Below are 21521 nucleotides of genomic sequence, written 5' to 3'. Positions count from 1 at the left end.
CCCCCCCCCCGGTTGTGGGGCTTGAAATCTGGGCCTGGGTGCTCCTCCCTGAGCTCTTCAGCTCAAAGCTAGGGCTCTACCACTTCACCCACAGCGCCACTTCTGGTTTTGAGTGGTTTTATTGGAGATAAGAGTCTCATGTTCCTGCCGAGTCTGACTTTGAACTGAGATCCTCAGATCTCAGCCTCCTGAGTAGCTTGGATTACAGGCGTGAGCCACTTTACAGAATTAGTGCAAGTCTTTTTTGAAATGTGTAGATAATATATTGTAAAATATTTGCTCCAACATTGTTATGTGTGTCTATCAGAATCCCTTCTTGCTTTCCTAATGGATTTAGAACCTAAGTATAATCAACAAAGCACCTTTTTAAATCCAATTTTAGCAGTAGTAGTAATCACAATTGGAGTTGAAGCATCGGGCACTTACTAGATGTGAGGCATTATTCTATAAGTTTACCCTAACTCATTTAATCTTCACTATGGTCATGTCAAGGTCCCGCCAAGATTTCCATTAGGCAGTTTGGATTCAGACTCCATGATCTTTAATGTTTTTGGTATCATCTTAAAAGCATTTGTTTTTAAAACTCTCTATTGGAGGTGGGAGTGTTCTTGGTGGTTTTCAGAATATTGGAAAGTAAGACTTGGAGCTAAAACTTACTTTTCCAGATGTTTGAATGTATCCGTAATGGGGGTTGTCAAATACATTGTTTATTATTTCCCTCATTGTTTAGGGTCTTTTTTTTCTATATTTAAAGATTTGCTCATTTTCCCATGTCTTGTCTTTACATTGTTCTTGTTCTTGTTGTTGTTGGTGGTGGTGGTAGTGGTGGTGGAGATTGTACTGGAGATTAAATTTAGGGCTTCACTCTTGTGACAGAGCTCTACCACTTCACTCTGCCAGCTATTTTGCACATTTCTATATTTGTTTGGAGAAATTGCTTCAAAAGTATGGTTATAGCCGGGCGCCGGTGGCTCACGCCTATAATTCTAGCTACTCAGGAGGCTGAGATCTGAGGATCAGGGTTCAAAGCCAGCCTGGTCAGGAAAGTCCGTGGGACTCTTATCTCCAATAAAAACTGTTAGAAAACCGGAAGTGGCACTGTGGCTCAAGTGGTAGCTTGCTCGCCTTGAGCTGAAGAGCGCAGGGACAGCGCCCAAGCCCAGAGTTCAAGCCCCACGACTGACAAAAAAAAATAAATATGGTTACTTGAATTATTGAACTAGATAAAATGTGTAGTACATCCCTTTGGAAATTAGTATTCACTGTGTTCATTTGCTACCTTTTCACAAAAATACATTGTTCAGACACAATTCCATTTAGGATTAAGTTTGCTGAGGTTGCAATGCCTTGTGTCGTCCAGTTGAGGGCAGCGATTTACCAATTTATAAAATTGAATTACACTAGCACCACTTAGTGTTTACTAAAACCTAGGATTTAATGTAAAGCAGTCTTCATTTTCTTTTTTCCACTATTTCTTGTAGATTATGTCTATTATGAAGGAAAACTAGACTTAGGAAAACCAAGACTCTTTTAGTTCATTAGAAACTATCACCCCAAGATTAGGCTCCAGTGATATGAAGATAATAAGAATATCCTTATCTTTATTAGATAATGTGAATTTAAAGTTCTTTGAGGGCTTTTAGCTTATCTATTTGATTTTTGATGCAAAATGAATATTAAACTTAATACAGCACCCCTCCTTCAGGTTCTTTGCATTCAAGTCTCATTTACTTTATATTAAAGAAGGTATTATAACTAGGAGGCAGTTACATTCCACGTGAAATTTTTTAAATGATATAAACTATAAATAAGGTTATAGTATACAAACCAAGCTCTGTGTTACAAAATGAATGTCAAAGGAGATGCTTAAACTCAAATGAGGCTAGTTTATATTTACCTTGAAGAGTAGTAATACTCTGGTCTCCCAGATAAGTCCAATTTCCCCCCTATAGTATGAATTTGTACATTTCCTGTACCCTTATACCATCTTTTCTTAATCCTTAATATCTGATGGGATTCTTTAGTAATGAGATTTTTATTATCATTTACTTTTAAAAATTACTAATTTTTTTTATTGTAGTTGAATACTACAATACAATATTTCAATGTTTAATTTTATTTAATACCATTAACTAAATTCAAAATATTGTATAACTATTACCATTTTCTATTTCCAGAACCTTTTCATTTTTGTAACTGACTCAGTTCCAATTACATACTAACATTTTCCCCCTCTACCTATTACTGGCAAGCACCTTTATATTCTTTACCACTGTGAGTTTTACTGTTTGTTATGTAAGTGGCATCATGTAATTTGTCTTTTTGAAATTGGCCTATTTTGAATAACATAATATCTAATTTTCATCCATTTTGAAGCATGATTAGAATTTGTTCCTTTTTGAATACTCAGTTGTTTGTATATGACACAAGTTAGTTCTTCAATTCATCAATGTTTTAAGTTGCTTCTCCCTTTTGGTTATTGTAAATAATGCTGTTAGGATTATGGGTGTACAAATGCCTATTCTGATCTCTGCTTTTATCTCCTATGGGTGTATATACATTGCTGGGTTTATTATGTGGTGGTTTTGTGTATAGTTCTTTTTGGACTGCCATACTGGTTTTCACAGCAGCAATGGACATTTTTACATTCCCACCAGTGATGCAGAAGGGGTTTAATTTACCACGTCTTGGCTACTGCTTGTTACCATCTTTTTTCCTATCCTTTAAAAAGATAGCCATGGTACCCATGAGACTCTTACCTCCAGTTAAACACCAAAAAAAGCTGGAAGTGGAGCTTGGCTCAAGTGGTAGAGTGCTACCCTTGAGCTTAAAAGATGAGGGGCAGTGCCCAGGCTCTGAAAGCAAGTTCCAGGAGCAACGTGCATGTGCGCGCGTGCGCGCGCACACACACACACACACACACACACACACACACTCATTGTAATATATATGAAAGGGTAGCTCATTATGATTTTCACTGTCATTTCCCTAATAATTGATGATGTTCAGCATCTTTTCATGTATGTATTAGCCAGTTCTTTGAAGAAATTATTTTTATGTAACTAGAAATACCACCCCTGCAAATGATTTTCACTTCCTAATTTTATTTTAAGTTGTGGTATCAGAGAACGGTCTACTAAAAGAACATAGCATCAGAGTGTGATTGGTAGTACTTCTTGTGTATGAATTTGTCTCCTCAGTGATGCATTTCCTATTTAGTAAGATAAATTTCTCAAGTAAAAAGTCACTTCTAACATTATCTTTTCTAATTCTCTCTCCCTCTCACCCTTTGACTTCCCATAATAAGGATCTGTAACAGCCTTTTGAGTTCTGTGGAGAAAATGGTGGGCTGTTGATGGGAAGAAAAATACATAAGGAGAGGACAAACGAGCTCACTAAATGTTGGGGACAGATAGTCCATACAGATAATCTGTTAATTCTCACACTCAGTTTTTATCCACTGTCACCATTTTTAATCAGCTAGGTATCCATTGTGCTATAGAATCATGCTCTGTGTGCCATTTAGTGAAGAAATGGTACACGTATGAGGGTGGGCCCCTAATTTTGTATCGTCGAGATGGGGGAAAGTATACAGTAGTATGTTCACATTGATAAAAATCATTTGTCAGCTTTCTTAAAGGAGAGAGGATATCCTTGTCATTCAGAGACATATGCCTATGATTACTGTCCATCTAAGGTTATTTTACAAATAACACTTTGTTCACACATGTGCACATGATATTCTGGAGTTTACCTTAGGGTCTCATATGTGATAGGCAGGTGCTTTACCACTTGAGCTATATATCTCCAGCCCTCCTTTTTATATGTCTTTATAATTAGTCATGTAGCTATTCTACTTTCCAGAGAATAAGTGAGTTGTTTAGAATTCTGGAGAAACACAAATAGACAGTTTCTGGTAGGAAGATTAAGGACTATGAATAGGTAGAGGCATGCATTTGCTATCTCATTGAACATGAGATAATGTTATGTATGGAAAAGGAGAGAGCACACTTGAGAAGAACTCTTAACTAACGTTCAGCTGAGTCTGAACAAATGCATTTGTAATATTTACATGTGTAACCACTATCCTTAAGATTGAAACATAATTAACAATATTAAGAGATTAAGGTTGCTATAGTGTAGGTAAGGAAAAAAAGGCTTAACCTGATGTCCAAGAGAAGATACAGTGTGGGTATTTTTTAGTTTTGTAAGGGAAGTTTTACTTTCGCTTTCTAGGGAACACCTAGGTTAACGAGTTGAAGAAGTACAAAAAGGGACTGGAGCACAGCCCTGCTTTGGTTGTATCTGTGCTACTGACTTTGTATGGGAGCTCACCAGCTGTTTGACTGGCAGGAGCAGGAGCTCTCACTTGAGGAGTTTATAATTCCTGGCTATTCTAGGATAGTTTGCGCTTCACCAAGCCTCAGACAGGCCAGGACATCCAGTAGGAGAAGGTTGAAAGACAAAAGCAGCAGGCCTTGGGTTCTCAGCCTTTTAAAACAATTATTAAGTTATAGATTATTTTAATTTGATGATTAGAGTTTTTAGTAATGTGCCTGTATTACATGTAGAGAGTATTCATCAACCAAGAGGAGTTTTAAAATGTCAAAACCGGGAAAAGCTACTCTAAACCATGGCTTGGTTCCTGTTGATCTTAAAAGTGCAAAAGAGCCTCTACCACATCAAACTGTGATGAAGATATTTAGCATTAGCATCATTGCCCAAGGCCTCCCCTTTTGTCGAAGACGGGTAAGTCTTACACATTTGAAAAATATGAATGTTTATTTAAATGATATAGTTCTGCCTCCTTTAGCAAAGAAATGCTTTGCATTTCAATTCATATTTATAACTAAAGCTAACAATGCATTGTGTAGCTAGGGAAAATTTACACTGGTGGTAGTTTTATCATGTACTATAGATCCCAGAGATTACCCAATCTGCTCTTTTGTCTCATTTATTTTTCATGAGATTAGAGTCCTGTCAACTTACTTAAAACCAGTAATGTGAAGGATATATTTTCAAATGCATTAATAAATATTAAGACCTCAAAATTGTGGCTTTTATTTGGCATGAGAAGCCAAAAGCTGCTTGTGATATTCTCCTTATCCATAGGAATTATAGCATGTAGCCTGAACAGCGTTCCAAGTCCTTAGGCTTTGTTGGCCCTTTAAGCTGGGTTATTTTTAAAGACTTTCTTAAATTAAAATTTAAATACTTTTTTGCTGTTACATACATGAAAGAACACATGCTGTTGAGTAGTAATTACGATATAGTTAATGCAAATTGTTAACAAACATTTTGTGATGTTTGTTAACCTGTGCTAATGTATAATTGAGTTATGATCTCTTGGATGTTTTTCAGTATGATGTACTATTCTTACCAACTTGTGACGGTGTTAGGGCTATGTTTTCTGAGTTAGTATGGCAATTCTTATTTACTTGTGGTATTTTTAGATGTAAGATATGTTTATGATACTAAACACATTTGAAGCTCAACACACGCACGGGCACATGTACTCATAGACACATACACATTCAGACATACATATGTGAACATAATGTACACACACACACACACACCTCTGTCTCTTTGGATTTAAATGAGTGCTGTGTAATCATTGCTGTTAGTTTCCTCTTTCTCTTTTTTTTCCCCCGTTAGTGAAAAAGGAGCATTCTCATAAACAAGAACAAATTTCCGTAATGCCAGAAAAATAGTTTTGTTTTTTGCTGGACAGATAATCTTGTATGTAGTAAGACTTAGGTAACCTTCGTGAAGTACATTTTCTAGCTAGCTTAGTTCCTGCAAATCATTTCTACTTCTCCAAACAAGTGGCAGCCATATTGGAAAACATTTTGAGTGAGGTTAAAATGCTATCATTTGAATATTGAAAGTAAGGTACAGATTTCCTTGTTTATTTTTTCTCGTTTACCCTGTCTTCTCAAAGCATTTATTTTGTCTATTTTCGCTGTGTCTGTTTATAGTTTCTGCTGAACAAGTCACTGATCTCAATGGTTTACAGAGGCCTTTGATAGTCTTAAGGTCATTATTATAATAATTTGTAAATTCAAAAGTTGTAAAAGAAAATGCCAAACTATAGATAAGTTTAAAAACTGAGTAACAGAAGTATGAGGCCTGTTTTAAAAGGTTAGGATATTTACAACCAAATTAAATTTTTTCTCATACAAAATATTTCTAACAAGCTCAGTTTTAGCGTATAGAGAATTACTTCATTATGTTACAGTGTAGTTTTTTTTTGCTTTTATTTTCTAACATGGTTATTAATTTTAAAACTTGTGGAAAAAGGTTCCATAAACAAATACAATAAAAATAACTTTGAAGTTTTTTCCCCTGTGCGCTTCCTAAGGTCAGTATTCAATCTGACTTTTCTAGGTTACTGTGCTTTGCTAGGTTACTAGCTTTGCCGTTGTAATAACATGATAGAATTAAATATGAAATTCATGCTAGGAAATTTAGAAAATTCCTGAAATTTAGAAAAATCTTAAGAAGTATTTGAAAGTTAACAAATTTGTTTTTGCCTGACTGTTACTAGTTTACTATTGCATAACTCATTGACTTTGGCTCTTGGAAATATTAGAGGGATTATGAAACTATATCCTCCCTCCTTTTTTACAACTGGTTAATTTAGCTAGGTTTAAATGAACTTGTGTTCTCTGTCATCTTAATTTTTTAACTTTTCCTTAGTAAAGCTTAGGAAGCATTTAAATATGCATCTGTCTTTATCAAGGGTTTGGAATACACTTTTGATGTGATAGAATATTTTGTGCCAGACTCTTGTATAACTCTTATATTAGATATATTTAGCTAATTTCAAGTGGGGTTGCCATGTGCTTTGACAGTAATTTTTTTCTTAGAATAGTGATATGGATGCAATATAATTATTACTTATAATAATACATGCAGTCTTAATTCATTTAAGTAGTGTGGGTACTGAGTTAATGTTTGCATGGTTAATATCCTGACTAAAGTTAAAAAATACAAAGTTTGAAACTGTAAAATATCTATAAAATTGTAGCCACAGCTCAACTACATATCTCTATCAGAGTTGAGGGAAAATTATTTACTTTACCAGCAAGTTTTATAATAATTCAAGTGGCCTAACACAATTACCAGAAATTTTTCTAGACTATACGAACAGTGGATTTACTATAATGGTAAATAGTGAACTAGCTATTTATCAGTTACTTTTAAAATAGAAATGTTTTTAGTGTTGAACTTCTTTTAATTAATTTCCATTCACTAAGACTTCCTTTGTCTTAACTATAGGCTGGAATGCTTATTAAAAGTAACTTCTACTAGTTTTCCTTAATATACAGGAAATTTGGGAGTATAACTTGTAACTGGGAAAACCTTGAAGTATCCTTTAGGAAAAAAGAAATTTTGAAGAAATAAGAAATAATTTTATTTTTCCTTTGAAAAATGCTTTTGAAATTAGAAGACCTTCATTTACTAATATGTTTCTTAAACTATATTGCACAATATTTGCATTTGAAACATCTAAAATAAGATTGTAACAATTTTTTTCTTGTATGAGAAATGATGGTATCTTATAATAGTAGTATGTTGAAACAAAGTCACCTTGTGACAAATCTCATTTCTTCAACTCATTTTGTTTAACTTACAACACTTTTAAATACTTGGAATACTATTTAAGTTATTCTTCAGTGTAAATGTTTTGGTAGAAATTTCCAAGTGACATGAACTTACTTGGGCTTTTTATTTTAGTGTTTTGAGACACAGTGTTGCTATGTATTCTGAAAATCTGACCTTGCTTCTACTTTCTGAGTGTGCTGGGATTACAGATGTGTACCACCACACTTGGCCTAATTGTTGGATTGTATGGGACTTTTTTTCTTCCTGACACCTGTGGACTCTGCTCATTTTAGACAGATTTATCTTTAGAGTTTGTATACAATAGACATGAGCAACATGGAAAACTATATTACTATATTAGAATGGAGTAGACCCTTGGTGGGAAGGACAGGGTATAGAAGTGGGAAAAGGAATTGTGTATCTAAAACCCAGGAACCCAGGCAATAGTGAAAAATACCATTGGGATTTCTGATAGTTGAAGGTAGTTTTATAGTGATTATATTCAGTATCAAGTTCTATTTCAAATAACATGTATTTTATGTTAAAATCCCTACTATGTTGGATTTAAGGATTTTCTTCATTATTCATTTTCTAATTGTAAAAGACAAACCTGCATTTGCCTTTTTTTTTTTTTTTTTTTTTAAGTGCTGGGGCTTGAACCCTGGGCCTGGGTGCTGCCCCTGAGCTTTTTTGTTTAAGACTAGCAAACAGCTCCACTTTCAGGGTTTTTTTGTTTGTTTGTTTTGTGGCTAATTGGAGATGAGAGTCTCATGGACTTTCCTGCTTGGGCTGACTTTGAACTTCAGTCTTCATATTTCAGTGTTCTGAGTAACTGGGATTACAGGTGTAATGGCTGCATTCACAGTTTTAATGTTCTCATTAGTACAGAACCATATCATTTTCGTCTCATAGGTGCCTTCAGTTGACTTTCTAGTAGGAATTACTAATTTATGAATCCAAATACAGACTTTTAATAGATTTATTGGGAAAACAAATTTAAGAGTTACTCTGCTGAATTTATTAGTTATCTAGTATCTCCCAAACTCTTAAGGGAATGGTTAAATAGTGGATTTTTATTTCACTCTTAATTTTGATATTTTACTTTTCTTTATAAAACTAGGACATGCTCATTATAGCAAACACATGTATATATATGTATATATTACAATTTCCTATGTTACTCTACTGCTTGGAAATGACCACAACAATAGTTTTAAATGTTATTTTTAAGCAAAATTGGCACTTAAATCCATTTTTTAATGTATGGCTAATGTCTCCATGGCCATAGATATTTAAAAGTATATAATCTGCATTTAAGAGTATATACTTTGCCAAATGAATGTACCATAACTTCTACAGTTATTGATTTGGATAGTGACACACTTTGAATGTTTTTATACGGACATCTTTAACCACATCCTTATGTACAGATTTGTGGAAATAGAATTATTGAGTCAAGAGGTATGAATTTCATTAGATTTTTTGTAAATATTGTTAAATTAGGTTTCCAGAAAATTATTCCAATTAAAAATAAGGACCACTATTTAATATTAACACATTACTTTTAAACAAATTTATTCCTATCTTATTCCTTAATTATACTGTATACTGTATTAGTGTACTTTGATGCTTATTGTAGATTTTCTATCAAATGAATTTCTTCCATGTTTATTGTAGGTTTTTTTAGCCAAATACATTTATTTTCAGTTTGAAAAATTTGGAAAATATGAAAGGTTTTCATATATATGAAATAAATATCACATGGATACACATGCTTCATGAAGAAAAATTATAAGTAGATCAAAAATTATTTGTGATCTTATTTTTCATTCATATACAAAATTATATTTTACATAGACCTGTTACCTACATTATTTCAAAGAATAATTTTTTCTACTCATGCTTTGTTCTATGTGTGTATTTTTAAAAATACTAATTTAACATAATTTTTACTATAGTCTTACAGCTGTCTCTGTTTTTATTAGTCATTATGCATGTTTGCTTCTGAATTTTAGTGAGATAGTTTTACAGTATAAATGACAGCCTCTCCCAAAGTGTATTGCTATTAATAATCTCTACTATAAGAGCACTTCTCATGATAGTAGAAACAGCTGCCAGATACTTGCCTGTTAGTCTAAAATTTCTGTCATAGATTTGCCAGTTAGCCCAACCTAGTTTACCTTTCTTTCTCTAGCCACGATTAATTCTTATTTAAAGTGGTTGTTAAAGGTTTGAATATTAACAAAGTGAATGAGGAGGAGCACTTTTCCTTAAGGAGGCCACAGGATGCCTTTCTGTCTGTGATACACAGATCTCATTGTCATCATTCTATATTTTTACATCGAAACAGAGGAACACACTGGATTTAATGGCACATACTTATAATCCTAGCACTTGGCCATTTGGTCGGTAGCACCTCTTAAATGTAGATAATAGTATACTTATTACTGAGCATTATATTGGTCCACTATGCCTGTTTAACATTTAATTAACCTGAAACATAATTTTATGGTGGAATTTCATGCATGCATTGTTTGAAATCTCCTTTCCAAACAAAAGATAGGGATAAAAGAACCAAGACACAGAGGCTTAGTATTGCCAAGTAGTGGTTCTCATCAATAATCCAGCTATTAGGGAGGCTAAGATCTGAGAATCAAGGTTTAGAGTCAAAACCTTGACTTTCATTTCAGTTAACCAGCAAAGAATGGTGTGGGCTCAATTAATAGTGTGGTGGCTGTGACAGAAAAAGCGAAGCAAGAGCGTGAGGCTCTGAGTTCAAGTCCATAATTGGCATATACACCTATATGCAGACACATACCCCCCCCCCACACACACACAAACAGAGTAAAGTTTAAATATTGATCTCAAAAGCACAGGACTAGCCAGGTGCCAGTGGCTCACACCTGTAATCCTAGCTACTCAGGAGGCTGAGATTGGAGGATCATTGTTCAAAGCCAGCCCGGGCAGGAAAGTCCACAATATCTAGAATAAACCACCAGAAAACCAGAAAAAAGCTGAGGGATAATGCATAGGCCCAGAGTTCAAGCTCCATGGGGGAAAAAAAAAAGAAAAGCACAGCACTAGTTAGCTAGTTGGTTTTGATTATGATCCATTATAGAGGTGTTATGATAACATTTGAGAGGAAAATATTATTTGGGTAAAATTTAATTTTTTTACGAGTCTTGAATATGAAAGTTAACAGTTATTAGTTATTCATATGTATTTAATGACTTTTTTTAGTGCCCATCTTGGGGCTTGAACTCAGGGTCTGGGCACTGTCCCTAAACTTTGATGGTCAAGTGCAACACTTTACTATTTGAGCCACAGCTGCACTTCTGACTTCATTTAGTTTTTGATGATTAGTTGGAGATAAGAGGCTTACTGATTTTCCTGCCTGGGCTGCCTTTGAACCACCATCCTCAGATCTCAGCCTCCTGAGCAGCTAGGATTACAGGCATGAACCACTGGCACCCAGCTTTAATGACATTTTTTTTTTTTTTTTGGCCAGTCATGGGGCTTGAACTCTGAGCCTGGGCACTGTCTCTCAGCTCTTCAGCTCAAGGCACATGCTCTAACTCTTGAGCCACAGCGCCACTTCCAGTTTTCTGAGTGGTTTATTGGAGAAAAGAGTCTCACAGATTTTCCTGCCTGGGCTGGCTTTGAACTTCAATCCTCAGATCTCAGCCTCCTGAGTAGCTAGGATTACAGACATGAGCCACTGGCGCTCAGCTTTAATGACATTTTTATGTGTGAATAATTCAAAGCAGTTTACTTAGTAACAGTTTGAACTTTTCAACAATCCATAGAACTGTCTTCAGTATTACTTTAGATTTAAAAGTGACTACTACTGTTATGAACATGTAGGGGCAGTGTAGTACTGTGTTTGTAGCTCTCTTCTGCAATTTGGGGCTTTAAGCTTTAAATGTCACAGGTAAAAGTTTGCTCTTTGAGAAAATGTAATTACCTTTTAAAAGAATAATTAATACTACTTTAAGTTCAGATTCTTATGTGTATTTACAAAATGTCTTGTGTTAAAAAAGCTCATGGCCTTGATTTATATTTCAAGTCAAGGAATATGTTTAGTATGAGAAGAAAATGCATTTGAAGTTAAGCAATAATATAAAAATAAACTAATGAAAATAGACGAAGTACTATAAGACCAGTGCTAGCTAGTGTTCTCTTTACTTACTATACTGTCTTTTCAATGTTAAATGTTTCATTCGTGATTTTTTTTTAAAAATAGCAAACAAATAAGGCTTAGTTTTATTTTAGGATTCTTTCACTGGTAAATACTATTTTTCAGTATCAAAACAATTCAGGATATTACACATTTTATTACAAAACTTAGTGTGTTTTTCCCCTTCCAACTTACACTAAAAAGCAAACAACCAGGCAGCCATTGCTGTTTATTCAGTTCCTCCAATGTCTGAAAATGCAGACCTAAACAGCATGGATGGTAGAGCCAAGGTCTTGAGTTCTTTGCTCTATTTGGGCTTCAGTTGTAAACTTAAAGATGATAGTGTTAGAGTTCTTGTAAAGGCAAAATGAAATGAGCTATAGGAATTATGTGGTATACACTCACGTGATAGAACAGTATTTTCTTATTTTTGTTTAAGCGCTAGTATTTTGAAATTGTTTTTACTTATAATCTTTTCAGGTTATAAAGATATCTAGCACCAGTTTTAAATAGTTTTCTTGAACAGTTTCCAGAGTGATTGTTAGTCTTACCAAAATGGAACACACTAAAGCACATGAAAAGTTAATGTGATTAAGTTTTACTCACATTGTGTAGATTCATTCAGTGTAACTGTTGTATATAAAAAATAACCCCATTATGTCCACATTAGTGAAGAAAATGACACATGACATCTTGGAGGTTTTCAAATGTTCAGAAAAAATGTGTTGGCTTCAAAGTAGATTTTTTAACAGAACTGTATAGAATTAAAAGCAGAATTTATGGATTTGTGTATTAGCTGCTAAAATGGCTAATCAATTTTTATAGTTTCAAGTTTTAACATCTTTTTTTCCTCCCAGTCCCACAAACTGGTAATTAAGAAATAGAACATACTTGTTAACATCTGTAAAGACTATCTTATGAAAATGGTATTCATTGCTCTGCAAGAATTGATACTTTAAAACATTTAAAAACCTGACACAGACTTTCACAATCATGGTTAGGAATTCAGATCTTGCTTTGGTGCCCTGTACTCTCAGTTTTTTCTATTCATGTTTACATACCCAACCCCAAATACACACAGAGGCCCCACACAAACAAGAATCTAGCCTCAACCTCTGTTTAATAGCTTATCAACTATGTTCATGCTGCAACTGCTTCCTTGGGGGGGGGGAAGTGTTGCTCTGCTGTTTCCATATTAGCTTTGTTATCGTGCAGTATTTTTCAGCTGCTCATACTCATTACCATACAGCTGGTGTGTAAAGTAGAGAAGGAAGCAGGCAGGAGTTACACTGGCTACAAGAATAAGAAGCTCTCTTGCAGATGGGGTGCTGGCAGATGGGGCATGTGTTTTGAACAGGTTTTTACTAATAAGAGTGCATTAAAAATCATTCTGAGAAAGTCCAAGGTCAGTGTTCTGAATTCAGAGCTTGAGAGGTTGTTCAGCTTTTTGTAGACCTTTTTAGAATATTAATTAATATAAAAAGTAATAAATGGTAAACCAAAACTACCTCCAAAGCATCAAATGAGCTTGTTACTTATTTTAGTATATTTTTAATGTAATTTAAAAATCACCAATGCAGTTAGCATCACCAGCTGTGCTGTCGTAACTAAAATACATTTACCTAAAAAGTTCCAAACTGTGGTTTATACAGAAAAGCACATGTTATAATAGGATATTTATTAGAAGATGAAAGTCAATGGTGATTTAGCAGAATATTTATGACATTGATGAAGTTGAGCTATATATTATCTGTGTCCAAAGTTAGGAGTGTCCAAAGTTAGGGGTATATACTGCATTAGATAATATATGTGTGTGTGTGTGTGTGTGTGTGTGTGTATGCATGCTGGGACATGGCTCAAGTGGTAGCCCACTTGTCTAGCAAGCATAAGACCTTACAGTAAAACCTTAGTACCATTAAAGGTAAAAAGCAGAAAGAAAAAAAATCCAAACAAGTGATAATATCTATTGTTAAAATTTTTCCTACTTATTTTGTGTACCTACAAAACCAAAGAAAATGAGATGTCATTGAGGTAACTGTCAGTGGGATCCTAGTCCTTCTGTGCCCCCCTCCCCTGCATAACTAATGAAATGCTACATATATCTAAATGATAAATGTTATAAAGCTTCATATCTGTGTGAGTAAATAAAATAATTTAAGTGAGATCTTTAAGTTCTTTATATCTCTGCCCTGTTTTAAATTTTGTTTTTGTTTTTATGCCAGTCCTGGGGCTTGAACTTGGGGCCTGGGAGCTGTCCCTGAGCTATTTTACTAAAGGCTAGTGCTCTTACCACTTGAATCACACCTCCACATCTATCTTTTTGCTGTTTAATTAGAGATGAGTCTCATGGACTTTCCTGTTATGGCTGGGTTCAAGACATGATCCTTAGATCTTAGCCTCCTGGCATGAGCCACCTGTAACTGGCTACCCACTTCTTTAAAAAAAAAAAAAAAGTTCCAGGACTAGAGCTTGAACTGAGGGCCTTGTACTCATTTGGCTTTTTTTTAAAAAAACAGTTCACAGCTGGTACTCTACCACTAGACCCACACCTCTACTTCCTGCTTTTTGCTGGTAATTGCAGATAAGTGTCTCTTGGAGTTTTTCTGCCTAGTCCAGACTGGCTTTAAGCTTAACCTTCTGAATATCTAGGAGTGTAGGCATGAGCCACTAGTGCCTAGCTATATATTCAGTTTCTGTTAATCATTTTAAAGGCGCAGAAAGTCCCTAACAATGGAAGTACATTTTTATTACACAGCAAGTTATATTTCCTTTCAATTTAATTTATTAGACATACTTTATTTTTTCCTAGGAGGCAATAAATATGTAAGGTTATAAATAATGTAATGCTAAATAATAACAGTTACAATATAAAATGTATTATTCACACATACTAACTCTGATTCTTAAAAGTTTTTCAAATGATTTTGAAGGTTAATATTTGAAATCATTTTCATAGTTTTGTTACTGTTTTATAGAATAGGTCTGATCTTACCTTGTAAGATACCTTGTAAGTCTTATTTTTTAATACCTTAGTACTGTAGAAAGCATGTGAGGAACTGAGATATGGAAGTGGTCACTGATCTTGTGGAATTTGGTCTAATGGGGAAGACAGACAAATAATTGATGTGGTCATATTGTGACAAGGTTTTGGCTTGACTGTTATTAACATCTTTAGGAAGGAGGCAAGAAGAAGTTGGAGATGATCTGTATCAGTGATTGATGTTTCCCCCACTAATCCAGACTTTACTTCCAGCTTTAGAGCCAGTTACAGCATATCCTCACCTGGAGGTCTCACAGATACCTTAAGATCTGGCTTGTCCTTGTATAAAACAAAACCAAATAGAAAACAGATCATTTCATATTGTCATCATCTTTTATCCAATTATACAAATGTATGGTACATCTCTCTCTTCTAATTCTCATGACTAATCTCTTCAGTCTATCCTATCAGGATTTTGGAGGACAGTAGTATGGGGAATTGGACAATAACTGTGTTTGAATTCAGGGTCTTGGGCTTTCTTACCAGACAGGTTTTCTGTGAGTGATGCTTCTAGGTTGGTCTTTTTGTGGTTATTTTGGAGTTTCATATTTTGGAGTTTTCTGCCTGGACTAGCTTTGAACCATGATACTCAGGATCTTGGTCTCTGGAGGAGCTAGGGCTGCAGGAGTGAGCCATGGGTTCCTGAGTTATCCTACCTTTTAAGTTTTGACTCCAGTGTATCTCTGTTGCTACCCAATCAGTCAAAGATGCCATTAGTCTTCCTTAGTAAATTTGTTATTTGTTTATGCAGTCTCTCTCATGTCCACTTTCATTTACTTCCATTCTACTTCCAAGACTGCAGTCTTGGGATGATTTTCCAAGAGATAGTATCTTGGAGTTTTGCTTTGCTTTTATTGTCTTTCTTCCATCCAACCTATAATCGCCAGTGATTAAATTAAGACCCATACTTAGTTTAGCTAATATATTATAATAAACACCTAAGTAAATACTATAGTGAATGAATATCACAAAAAACATAAATCTTTGTCATAATGTATATTAAGCAACAAACAGTTAAGACAGTAAATCATAAGGACAGAATCAAAGCAATATACATATTAATGCTGATATTTACTGTAAGGAAATGATCATCACACAGGGGTCATTTTGAAAGTTATTTAATAGTAGATGAATTGGCCCTTACAAGGTCCAAAGCCAGGCATGATAGCTCATATCTGTAATCTCAACACTTGGAGGCTACTGCAGGAGGATTGCAAGTTCTAAGCCTTTCTTCATAGCATGTCAGGCCAAAGTGACAATCACATTCTATATTCTATATATGTGAATATGTATGTATTACTTAATGAGTTAAATATTTTCAGAGTTTTTAGGCTTATAAAGGAAACAAAAAATATCGAAAATCAAATTGAAGTGTTAAAAGTTAAAGTATATTTCAAAAGTTTTTCAAGTTGGAGTAGCCATCAAAACAAAGTTTCTTGAGTTAAGTGTTACAGAGATGCATGACTTCTGTTAGTTTTCTATAAGATTCAACATTTGGGTAAAATTTTGTAGCTTATTTGAAGAATTTCATTTGCAATCCTTTGGTATGTTCTGATCTTTTTCATTATTTTATGTTTTAAAGAAATAAAGCCTAATACAATGAAGGATGAGAGTCCCTTTCCATTCTGCAGAACCTCTAATACAGATTTCTTCTACATAGGACACATCTGCATACTGACATAGAGGATTTCATTGTTACATGTCCGTATATGTTTAAAGTATATTCCACTCTCATCCCTCTATCTCTTACTTCTCTCCTCCCTTCCCTCCCAAACCGATTTAGTGGGTTTCATTGTTCTGTTTTCATAGATACAGTATGCTTTTGACCATATTCATCCTCATTCATCCTCATTAACATCCTAGTTTTTTTAAACTACCAACATTTCTTGCTTCGTCTAGGAATTCTGTTTCATTTTCTATAAATTGGAGTCCAAGATAAGCCTATATTCTATTACCTTACTTACACTTGTATGGCTCTGAGGAGGTTACTTAAACTTTCTTCACAAGGTTGTTCTGTACTTTCTATACAAGGTTGTTGTATGAGTTAATATAATTAAAGCACTCGAAAGACTGCTTAGGTAGATCTGTTCTCTGTATACTTTATTTCCCTAAGAAAACATATATACATTATATATATATAATATATATATATATATTTTAAAGGAGTTGCTTATTGAAACTTGAATAAAGTTTACAGCATTGTTGATACAGGGCCCTGAAAGAGCATTCAAGTGAGTTTAAATAGTAGTGTTCATTTTTCCTTTATCCTGTAGGTTTAATATGCTGCCATGTGCATTTCCTGAAAAGTTACTTTCTCTTTCTAGCTCTGTGTATGGTAATATGAATTTACATTGTCATTGTCATTTACTATTTGTATTTATTATGTTTCAATTGACTTGTCTATCTCCTTTCCCCCCACTTGGGAGTTTGTTCAGAATAGAGACCACTACATCTTGCCCAATTCTCTCTCTCTCTCTCTTGATTAGTGCTGGATTTTACTAACCTCGACCAAATACTTTTCTCAAATGTTGTAAATCTAGATCCAAAAATTAAAAAAATATTTTTTAAAATTTTTTTCTTAATCTCTTGTATCTTTGACTCATTATTTAGGAAATAGAGAATGAATATATAACCTAGAGGATCTTTTGGATGAAATTAATATTAGTGTAATAGAAGCTCCCAATAAATTGTTCTCATAATTACCTTTTCTTGTGCTACCTTTATTCAGTGACTTCCACAATTAAAGCCTTGGAAATTAAAGGCATTGATGGGAATAAATTAAATCTTAGCCTTAGCCTTAACAGAATTTGTTTATGGCATTTGTTTAGTGAACACCAGAGGAAAGAAAATGTCATTTAATTTTCATCTCTGCTGTTGATGTTGTGATCATGATCAACAGGCATGTTTTCATATATTACCTCTTGAAAAAATATTCTAAGTTTTTCTTAGTATTCTATCTCTCTTTTTTTTGGGGGGGGGTCTGGTCATGGGGCCTGAACTCTAGGCCTGGGTGCTGTCCCTCAGCTCTTCAGCTCAAGGCTAGCGCTCTACCACTTGAGCTACAGCACCACTTCCGGCTTTTTTCCTTTTTGCTTATGTGGTGCTGAGGAATCGAGACTAGGGCCTCATGCATGCAAGGCAAGCGCTCTACCACTGAGCCACCTTCCTAGCCCCTCTATCTCTTGACAAAATAATTTTAAAGAAAAGGGTTGAAGTGAAGAAAGCAGTGTTTATATGTGTATGTATGTCTTTAAGAGCTACCAGAATATGACTTTTAAGATGACATTAAAATTCTACTTTTTTAAAAACTAGTTTTGAATTTTTATTCTTGGGGTAGATTTTATTATTTCTCATTGGCCCTTTTTATGGCGATTCTGAACATATGTTTATGAGATTTAAATACTCATATACTATATACCTAATACTTAAATACTTGGTATATACTTAAATACTCATATACTTACATCTCAAAAAAGACTTATTCTATAGAAATGGTTCAAAAAAGACTTACACTATAGAAATGGTTCATATCATGTAGCAGTTCTTAGTAGAAAGCTATGCGCATTTGTATAGACCCAGAGCAATTCTTAATTAAGTTATAATGTGCACTTGAGAGGAGTAGTAATCATTCTGTCATTACTTACCACATCTTCACCCTGCTGGCAGAAAACTTACAATAACTTTGTCCCACAAAAAAAGACTTTTTAGTTACATATCAAACATGACAGATTTCAAAGTTAATTTTTAAGTATTTAGAGGCTTTGTGTTAGTCATACTTTTTTAATTTAATAAAATGAATTTTTAAATTAATATTTCTATTTCAAACATTTTATGAAAGTAATAAAATATTCCTAACCATTAATTTTCTAAAGTTCATTGCAAATTAAAGACTGTTATACCTCAGGTACATTTCAAATTAATAGGTGTTTTTTTGGTTTGGAATTTGCAGTGTACTGCTTTTATCTCCTGAGTGCTGGGATTCTATGCACACATCACCATGTCCTGTGTAAATTAATTTTGAAAATAATTCCATGGCAGGCAAAGTTATGTCAAGCACTACTCATGGCCCTCTCATTTCCAGCAATATTTTTTTTTGCCAAATTATTTGAGTCTTTGGAATCTCCTAAAAAGGTAGAGAGTCACATAAGCATTATGTTAGTCATATTATGCTTGATTTTTTCATAGCAAAGAATACAGTTGGTTAAATTATATGTAATTGCTTTAAAATGTAAATGGATGTTTATAAAATGAATATTTAGAATCTTCCTTTTAAACATAGCAGTGGCATGATTACTGGGTTCTTACCTACTCGACAGCTATGTCAAACACTTGAATACTTAAAAGAGCAAGCCACCTAAAATAAGTAAAGCATTTGATTAAAGATTACTATGATGTACATTTTTTAGAAGAACTTGGTGTCATTATTGTGTCTTACTGTCCTAGCATCAAAGCAGAAGAGGTATTTGGTGTTTTCAAATAAGTAAGTTTCAGTGTATCACAGATGTTGTTACCACTGTATCTAGTGCCTTCAATAATTGGCACATAACAGGTACTCAGAAGGTTAAATTTGTGTATTGATATGTAAGAAAAGAAGAGAAAAATCTTTTATTAAGACACTGAGATGTCCTCTGGTAACATTTTTGTATCTGTATCTGGGCTTTCTTTACTCCTCTAAATCTTTCAAATGGGCCATTATAGAATTTTACACATCCTTCTAGTTGGTAGTACTTCTACATATTCTACTTCTATAGATTCAAAATCAAAATGTTCTGTATTAGAGCTTGCTTCTTAGAATGAGGCTCTGAATCTTGGGCTTGTGGAGAGATTAGTAGGGGAGAGGAATGTTGGTAGAACACAATGACAGTTTTCCAAGAAAGCTATATATTTTTGAATGGCAGAAGACTTTCTGGCCACCTATTGGTGGGAATCTATGAATTGTATCTGTTTGCTTACCTACTTCCCCTGAGACTCACTGTCTTGAATTATTGTAGAAGTATATTTAATAATGTTTAACAATTCCTTATGTACTATTCCTCCGTACACTGTATTCAAGAATACAACTTGCTTAGATGTATGATTTTTGATATGTGTGCCTATTGAAATAGAAAGACCTGGGCTGGGAAAGGTGGCTCAGTGGTAGAGTGCTTGGCAGGCCCCACAACCGACAAAAAAAAAGAAAAGAAAAAGAAATAGGAAGACCTTTATTAGTCGGTGTTTGTAACTAAAATAAAAAGTCAGCAGTCTTCCTACCCACACAGTAAAGTTCTCCTTGTACAGAAAGACTCTTTGAGCTCTTAACTGGGCAGATGAGTCATGACAGGAAGCACTTTTGAAGAAGACCTTACTAATAAGTCAAATTACATTTTAATTCTAGTTTTAAATGTTTGAATTAGGAGAAAGAGCCCCTCATAGGTTATCCTACAGAGAACCTTCCAAGACCAGTGACTATTGTATAGATGTTGTTATTCATCCTACAAGTTTATAATGGTAATATTCCTACCTGTATCCCAAGTCCACAAATGGGAATTTCTTCTTTCTCCTCAACACTTAACTAAACTTCCATCTTTTAAACTTTTATGAAATCTTCATGGGTTATTTAAATAATTTCTCCATTTTTCTTACCTACTCTACCCAATTTGACAATTCATATTTAGTCAGATAATTATTCTCTGTTAGTTTCTTATCATGCCCCCTGGGGGTGGAAACTTACTGTAATATTAGGGTCCTCCAAAGCATTTTGTTGACATTAGGATATAACAGGCCAATTTCTCCACGTTTGCTACCTGCAAGAAAAGCATTATAGAGACCAAAACAATCTTTTCATGAAATAAACAATTAAGATTTACCAGTACTTTTTATGTATGTTATCTATACAACACTTTTCCTTCTTAAGTTTTATTTTCTCTTTATGTACACTTAGCCACTTCATATCTAATAGAAATCAGAAAGATATAATGAACTTGGGAACTAGAGCTAGCATTTAACCATGCACAAGACCCTTAATTTTCTAAATTCTGAGTACTTTCTAGAATTTTATTGTGAGTTCTAAGTCAAAAGTATGTATATATCACCTTCCTCTTTCTTCTTAATTGACTATAAATTTAATCGAGGAAAAAGTCTAAAATCATAGATTTATTCTGTGCCTGAGTACACAAACCACACCTTATCAGTCAGTGCTGTTACCTATTTACATCAGTGAAAATGTAAATGATGGGCATACTTAATATTTTAATTGATTGATAGAGCAACTGTAATAAAATGGGTTTATTAACTTGCCAATTTTAGTTAAGAGCCTTTGAATAAGAACTAACATCCCAGAAAGTTAATGACAGTGACTTACTGAAGTTTTGAAAAGATTGTTTCAGCCTCAACATGCTTGACATTCTTTTCTTTGATGTTGCATTTTGAATTGTCTCTAAATTCTGTGCTTGGGCAAGACAGCTAACTGTAGATGGTTTCCCATGACTTTCCAGATTAGAGTGTTATGAAAATAATAAAATCACCAACACAAAAATAGAAACATACACTCTTGGTATTATAAAGTGGAAATGCATTTTTAACTATTAGCAAGGTAATGAAAACAGTAATAGTACCATCAGCTTTAATAAAAAATTTAAATACTACATATATTAAGAAGTGTACTTGGGGCTGGGAAGGTGGCTCAGTGGTAGAGCGCTTGCCTTGCATGCTTGA

At 34.1% G+C, this 21521-nt stretch overlaps 1 protein-coding gene across 7 annotated transcripts in view; it reads left to right on the top strand.

Annotated features, from left to right (window-relative positions):
• The window catches only part of Fbxw7 (F-box and WD repeat domain containing 7, E3 ubiquitin protein ligase), a 111961-nt gene that overhangs the window by 60506 nt on the left and 29934 nt on the right, over positions 1-21521 (top strand). Inside the window, exon 1 of one of the 7 annotated variants that reach the window (XM_013029772.1) lies at positions 4299-4749. The exons of the other annotated variants lie outside the window; for them this stretch is intronic. Coding sequence (XP_012885226.1) covers positions 4603-4749 — 147 coding nt within the window. The 5' untranslated portion in view covers positions 4299-4602. Of the gene's footprint in view, positions 1-4298; positions 4750-21521 lie in introns of those variants that run through there. 7 annotated transcript variants of the gene reach the window in all.

The sequence above is a fragment of the Dipodomys ordii genome, unplaced genomic scaffold (assembly GCF_000151885.1).
Source record: "Dipodomys ordii isolate 6190 unplaced genomic scaffold, Dord_2.0 Scaffold122, whole genome shotgun sequence".
In the NCBI taxonomy this organism is placed as follows: Eukaryota; Metazoa; Chordata; class Mammalia; order Rodentia; family Heteromyidae; genus Dipodomys; species Dipodomys ordii.
Note: the sequence above shows the minus strand (reverse complement) of the source record. Positions and strands in the feature narration are given on the sequence as shown.